Source organism: Triticum urartu, chromosome 1A, assembly GCF_056163025.1.
Source record: "Triticum urartu cultivar PI428250 chromosome 1A, HENAU_Tu73, whole genome shotgun sequence".
Classification (NCBI taxonomy): domain Eukaryota; kingdom Viridiplantae; phylum Streptophyta; class Magnoliopsida; order Poales; family Poaceae; genus Triticum; species Triticum urartu.
This window is the reverse complement of record NC_141873.1, coordinates 533,183,733-533,191,405: the sequence shown is the minus strand read 5'-3', so window position 1 is coordinate 533,191,405 and position 7,673 is coordinate 533,183,733. Positions and strand designations below refer to the sequence as shown.

Genomic DNA, 7,673 nt, shown 5'->3' with positions numbered 1-7,673 from the left:
TGCCTGTTAAAATCTCAGAGTAGATCATCCCAGCTTAGCGACATCAAGGTGGCCCCATCGGCTCCGTCGGTGAACCACCTGTTATTCGCGGATGATAGCATGCTGTTCTTCAAGGCGAGTGTTGATGGAGCGGAGGGTGTGTCAAACCTTTTGGATACTTACTGCAAGGCTTCAGGCGAAAGGATTAATAGGGATAAATCGTCTATCTTTTTTAGTAAGGGATGCCCGCAGATTGTGAGAGATGCAGTTAAGGGGTGCCTTCAAGTGCCTAATGAGTCATTAAGTGACAGATACCTTGGTATGCCTACAGATGTTGGACACTCAAGAAAAGGCACTTTCAAACATTTGAGTGACCGTGTATGGGATAAGGTAAAAGGTTGGATGGGTAAGTGTTTATCCACGGGAGGAAAGGAGGTGTTGATCAAGGCAGTTGCACAAGCCATCCCGGTTTACTCCATGTCCTGTTTCAAGCTCCCTAGAGGTTTATGTGAGCACATAAATTCCATCATCCGAAAATTTTGGTGGGGCTGCAAGGAGGGACAACGAAAGCCGGCTTGGGTCTCTTGGGAAGTAATGACAAGGCCTAAGTACTTGGGAGGAATGGGTTTCAGAGATCTGGAGCTCTTTAACCTCGCACTTTTGGCAAGGCAGGCCTGGAGGGTGCTGCAAGATCCGTCATCGTTGAGTGGGAGAATTTTGAAGGCCTTCTATTTTCCAAATACTGATTTCCTCATGGCTGAACTGGGATCACGGCCGTCGCAGATTTGGCGAGCGATTTTGGAAGGACGAGACATACTAAAGCAAGGCATCATCCGAAGGATTGGCAATGGACAGTCAACAAGCATATGGGACCATAACTGGATTCCCAAGGAGGGATCTTTGCGGCCAATTATGTCATTGGTACAAAACCCTCCTGAGCTAGTATCCGAGCTTCTTCTACCAGCAGCCGGCTCCTGGAATAATGACCTTGTTAGGACGACTTTCTTGCCAATAGATGCAGATGCAATCTTGAGGATTCCTGTCTGTACCAGCAACGTTGAGGATTTTTGGGCTTGGCATCCAGAGAAGAAAGGAAGGTTCTCGGTGAGCTCAGCTTATAAGTTTATGATCAAAACAAAGATCACCAGAGAGAACTGGCTCGAAGGGAGGAGCGGATCTTCGAGTAATGAGAGAGAAGAAGATGATTGGACCTCGCTTTGGTCCCTGAGAGTACCATCCAAAGTCAAGATCTTTTTGTGGCGTCTCGCCTGGCATTCTCTACCAACAACCGACGTCCTTAGTCGAAGAAACATGACCACTCGAGACGCGTGCCCACTGTGCGGCTCCCCTGATTCTTGGAGGCACGCGTTTGTGTCATGCTCTATGGCTCGCTGCACCTGGGTGTTGTCGGACACTGAGCTAGTGGCGAAGATGGCGGATGTCGGCGAGGCAAATGCCAAGAACTGGCTGTTTTGCATGAGTGAAGAGGTGGACCAAAAGTTATTCACAGAACTGGTTGTCACCCTGTGGGCAATATGGTATGCCAGAAGAAAGGCTATCCACGAGGGAATTTTCCAGTCCCCAATGCAAACCTCCAAATTCGTGAAGTCTTATATTGATGAGCTGGAGCAGCTTGAGAAACCTGGGCATGATCGGATAAGGACTGAAGCGACGAGTGGGGGGACATGGCGATGGCTAGCTCCACCAGAAGGGATGGTGAAAATCAATGTTGATGGAGCAGTCGCGCGACAGAAGCGTAGAGGAGCAGTATCTGCGGTGTGCCGAGACCAGACGGGACTATATCTTGGTTCGTCGGCAGTAGTTTTTTGAAGCATCACTGATCCCATGACTCTGGAGACCTTCGCGTGCAGGGAAGCGCTGGCGCTGGCGCTGGATCTTCAGGTGACTAATATGAAGGTGGCCTCGGACTGCAAGGGTGTGGTACTGGACATACACGAGGGAACGAGGGGTCCACACTCGGCCATTGTACATGAAATAATGCAACGTAGGAGTTCTTTTGAGTTAGTTTTTTTTGCTTTTGAGAGTAGAAACAATAATTTCGAGGCTCACAATCTCGCCAAGTTCGTCTGTAATTTAGTTGTAGGTCGACATGTTTGGTTGGGAATTCCCCATGACCAAACTCGTGTACCTATGAACATTGCTATCATCTAATAAAGTGGTGAGATTTCTCAAAAAAACAATTTGGCTAAAAAATCTGCTAAACAATTGATGTGTGGGTTGGAGTCGACCCGGCAATCACAACATCAATCCTCGGCAACCAACTGGCGACCTACCTATGTGCATGCATGCTTTATTTATGTCGTACGCTAAGTGAATTATATAAGCGCAATTTGCATCTAGCATTGGTTTGGATATGTGGTCCTTGTGCTTGTGCCGATGCATGCATGGTGCAACCTCCACATGTCCTCTATTACTCTCGTCACCGCAGTAAACACCATCATTGTCCGTAGAACTATAAGTTAGTATAGCGAGATGCCCATGGGAACGACATGCTATAGTGCGATGACCAAACTCATCATCATGGAATTGACCATATTCGTCTTGAATTAGTGGGCTCGCAAAAATGGTGCATTAAAATGTGATGACCAAGCTCACCTTGGGATTGATCATGGTCGACGTTAATTGATGGATGATTGACAACCATTGGCGATGGTGACGAAGAGGAGAAGTGACAACCTGGATGGGCTGCTACACGCATGTGAGGATTTGATTTCCCCGTTGTAATGCACGGGCATATTTGCTAGTAATATGTATGCAGGGTCTTGTTGCAAAAAAGACAAGTTGGGTCTTGTATCATTGCATCATTCGCACAGGCCTTCCCCCTCCTGGTTGGCCGATGTACGAGGCTGCACACTCTAGTGACTCGACGATTGTAGCAAAAACGGAGTGCGGGACATACGAAATTCACACTCTAGTGACGTGATGATTGTAGCGACCGTTTCTCTTCCAGCTTTTTATTCGGTTTCGGGAGCAAAACAAAGGCGCACTGTAGCAACCTGAACCATGGCGAGGTGCGTCTCACGCGCCTTCCAAGCCTTATATGCATCAACGACCTCCTGTGGTGCGCGACACTGGTGGGAGAAATGCTCCACCGAGCCACACCGGAAGCAGCCCTGAGGCCTCTGCCCCCCTTTGCCCGGCTTTTGCTGCTTAGCCGGGGTGGAGGGTTGAGGGCCCTTCTTCTTTCCCTTGCGGACCCTCTTCTTCGGTTGAGGCTTGTGGACTTTGAGAGCGTTCACCTCCTGGCGAGAACTCCTCCCAAGTGGTTGCGCGATAAAGTTTTTTTTTTCAGAACCTCGTCCTACACCTCTGCCACCTGGAGGACGTCAATCAACTCTGAGAACCTCGTGTAGTTGCCCTGGCGGTAGTTCCGTGCGGACTGGACCGCGTCAGGGTGGAAAGTGGATAGGGTTTTCTCAATCTTATGGGTGTCGGTAATCTCAGTACCACACAACTGAAGAGTCGTACAAATCCGGTGCAGAGCCGAATTGTACTCCCCAACCATCTTGAAGTCCGCAAACCTCAGACGGATCCACTCTGTCTCTGCACATGGCTTCACAGTGTACTTCAGCCGCTCAAACCGCTGCTTAAGAGCGGTCCAAAGGCCAGAAGCACTCCGCTCAGCCATATACTCATCTTTCAGAGTAGGTGACAGGTGATGACGGAGAAAATGCAGAGCCTGCACATTCTCAATTTCGAACTTGGGATCAGTGGGGGGCAGCTGGGCCCCCTTACCGATCGTCCTCAAGAGGGTTTTGCCCTGGAGAAAGATCTCATAGTCCGAGGACAATGACAGGTAGTTCAGCCCCGTCTGGGGCAACTCAGCAAACTCCTTGTTGACAATTCCGGCCATCTGTGATTTATGCAAAAATCATCATATTCCAGCAGGTAATCTTTTGCACAAATGTGATGTTGATAAACTTATTCAATAAAATTGACGTTTGATTATTTAAAATATGTTCTTATATGACTTACTTTAATGATTAGGAGTGCTAAACAATTAATCTCGAGTAGTAAAATCATACAATAAAAAACATGTTTACAAAGTATAGCATGTTAAGCGCATTTCTTACGTGAAAACTAGCCCAAAAATTGAATTCCCGAGACATTTTAAAGCCAAAATACACATTTTTAGCGAAAACAGACAGTGCCAGGGGCTTCTACGTGAAATATTACAGCAGGAACATAATACGTGTAAAAAGAAAAAAAAGTGTAGGGGCTAAAATGCAAAGAACCGCGCGCGTGCTCTCCGGCTCGGTCTGATTCGGCTGCAGGCTGAAAATGGGTCGTCGGTCCATCTAGGGCGCGCCGTCCACCTCTCTCTCCCTTTTTTATGCAGGAGATCGACCGCGACTCAGATGGGCCCTGGGCCCAGCAGCCAACAGGCTGGCCCTGGGCCCAGCATCAGCCGTCATCTGGACGTAGGCCTCGGGATGTCTAAATCGTCGTCGTGTTCATCGGGAACTTCGACGGCGCATGGCACATCGGGTGCGTTGCGGCGGTATCGTGACCATCGGATTCACGATCTGTACCGACTCCCTATAGTGCAGTCAACAAGTTTCTCTTGATCCAAGAACATCGACATTGGTCGGCGACGTATTTGTCAGCCCGTTCTTCGGAGAAAAATCCACACCACAGGTAGATTAAATCCGAAAAATAAACTAATCGCAAAAACAGAATCGTGGTAACGAAAGGAATCCATTTTTGCAAAAGTGGTGATTAGATCTTATACCTCCGCGGGATCGACGAAAGCCTGCGTGATGCAGGATTGATGGAGAGTTGATGGAGCGAAGCATCCTGATAACGTGTTTCGCAACTCCACCGGCAAGTCCGGTCCGAGGTTGCGGAGCGAGGGCGAGCATCGTAGACGAAGTAGTCGAACAGGCAGAAGTAGATGGACACAAATAAATATGGAAGAGACTATCTTTATTAATTAATGATCAACTGTTACAATGATTGCTCCTCGTCTCTTTATATAAAGGTAAAAGGTCAAGGGATAAGTACCCACTTAACGTAAAGTGTGGAACCGGGAGGGGCTAGCCCGTGCGTATCGCACGCGGCCGCCGCCACCCCTCGTGGTGGCCCGGTTTCCCAACAATTCACACTCTAATGACGTGACGATTGTAGCGACCGTTTCTCTTCCAGGTTTTTATTCGGTTCCGGAAGCAAAACAAAGGTGCACTGTAGCAACCTGAGTATCTTGGCAGCCTGGTTACCGTAGTTTTTTTCCCATTCGGTTTTCTGGGAAAAACATGAAAAAAATATTTAAAAGGGGAAGTCCTTTAGAAAAGATGCGGATATTTTTCTTAAGTTAACATTTTTCAAACTTTGAACATTTTTCTCAATTTGTGAACATTTTTTTAAACTTGAAAAATAATTTGAAAAGGTGAACATTTATTTTAATTTCATAACATTTTTAAAGCAGAAACATGTTCTAAAAACTCATTTTTTGAAAAACATAGAACATTTTTCACAAAAGCGGACAATTCCTTAAATTTCAAACTTTTTTACAATTGTGAACAATTTTTCTAGAATTGTGAACCGATTATGAAATTCTGAATAATTGTCTGAAAATACAAGCATTTTTTGTACTTCAAAAAACTCCTGAAAAATGTAAAAAAATAAAAAATTAAATATTTTTTGAAATTGTGAACAAACTTTGAAATCTAAAAAATCGAGAAATGTAAACAAATTTTGAAGGTTTTTAACATATTTTAAAATTGGGAAAGATTTTTTAAAAAAAGAGAAGAACAAAAAGAAATAGAAAAAACAAAGAGAAATCTGGAAAAAAGACAGGAAAAAACAAAGTTAAATAGGTTTAACGAGAACATTGCGAATACTGGAAAAAACAGACAAGAACCTGCTAGAAGGTTCCCAAAACTGGAACTAACAACAACCATCTTAGATGGGTTGGCCCGGTCCTCTCTACCCATTGAGACCCCTGTGCGTTTGGTCGATTGTTCGATCAAACAAGCGTCAAATAGGATTTCACGTCACTGGTGGCATGGGTGGGACTCTCGGGAGAAGTTAGCTGTGCCTAGTTTTCCGTTGTTCTTCACACTGACCAGTCAACCCGGATAAAACTGAACTGGACAAATTATGTTCAGTTAGCGAAAGTGAGAACTTAATTTACGTGTACCCGCATAAAAAAGAGATAATTCCATTTTCTTACCCCAAAGTTTCACCTTTGTGACAGATGTTACCTCATTTAGTGAAAATTCTTAATTTACACCCATTTAAGCAAACTTGTGCTACATTTTACCATGTTTAATTTTCCCTTCATTTTGATACTGGCTTTGCATGCCAGTTCGACAGTTTTTTTTACTTTCTAATTTTTTTAGTCTGGTTTATTTGCACTGAACCAACCTGGTCTAACTGGCAACGCTGGTCAAGCACACCTAGTCGAGCCGAGACCCACCAACATGCCACCCGCATGCAGTGGCGGAGCTAGACAGAATTTGTCTTGGAGGCAAGACATAAAATGACTGTTATAAGGGTCAAAGGCTAAAAATTTATCATCTGGCTGTCCAATAAAAAAATCTCCAGCAATTCCTTTATAGCTGGGGCAATGCCCCCTCAGCTTAACACATAGTTCTGATGAAGCAGAGAAACAACTTCACAATATTTTAATGGAAGTGTCGCCATTTGGTTAGATGTGGAATATAGTGTTTATGGGGAGTAGAGGTGGGTTGTATTAGGCTTTGAGCTGAAGAGCGAATTATATGTTGTTCGGATGAAACCTAATCTTCTATTTTCTTGGGCTTCGGTACTGAAGTATTTAGGCTGCACCAAATTAATTTAATACTCCCTTTGTTCCATATAGTATAGTGCACAATGATTTTGGTGGAAGTCAAATGTGGCAAAGTTTGTCCAAGTTTATAGAGAAATTTATATATTTCTATAATACTCCCTCCACTAAAAATATAAGATGTTCTAACTTTTTCAGAATCAGATGTATATAAACATGTTTTAGTGTGATTGTTCGCTCATTCCAGTTTGTAAGTAGTTCGTATTGAAATATCTCAAACATGTTATGCTCCCTCCGTTTTTGTATGCAAGGTCACTTTTTTGTGTGTCAAACTTTGACTTATAATTTTGATCAAGAAATATGGGTTATATGTCATTAAAAATATATCAACGAAAAGTTGTTTGAAATGTGCATCCAGTGGTACACATTGTGTGGCATATAACTCATATGTTATTGGTAAAATTAATTATCAAAGTTAGACATAAAAATATGAAGCGGTGTTATATAAAAAATGGAGAGAGTACTCCTGAACAGAGGGAGTACCAAATATACATCATATGAAAATATATTTCGTGATGAATCTAATGATAAAGATTTAGTATTCTAAATTTTCACATTTTTCCTGAAAACTTGGTCAAATTGGTATCATTTGACTTTTAAAAGGCCTAATACGACTATATTGTGGGACGGAGGAAATAGATTATAAGCATTCACAAAGAAAAATTGCAAAATGTTTGTGGCAGCTTTGGCCCCCATAAGCCCCACACTGGATCTGGCCCATGCTAGTAACCAGTTCTTTCAAAAGAGGGTTCAAAGAGAGAGAGAGAGAGAGAGAGAGAGAGGGAGAGGGAGGGAGAGAGAGAGAGACGGAGGAGAGGGAGGGAGATGGCTTGGAATGGGTCAAGGGATGAGAAAGAGAGGGAGC

General features: G+C 44.1%; 1 protein-coding gene across 1 annotated transcript; it reads right to left on the bottom strand.

Annotated features, from left to right (window-relative positions):
• Positions 1–2,954: 2,954 nt before the first annotated feature.
• On the bottom strand, positions 2,955–3,853 carry LOC147992302 (uncharacterized). The gene is given in 2 exon segments (XM_087538998.1): positions 2,955–3,287; positions 3,290–3,853. Coding segments are annotated over 2 exon segments (897 nt in total).
• Between the last annotated feature and the right edge of the window lie 3,820 nt (positions 3,854–7,673).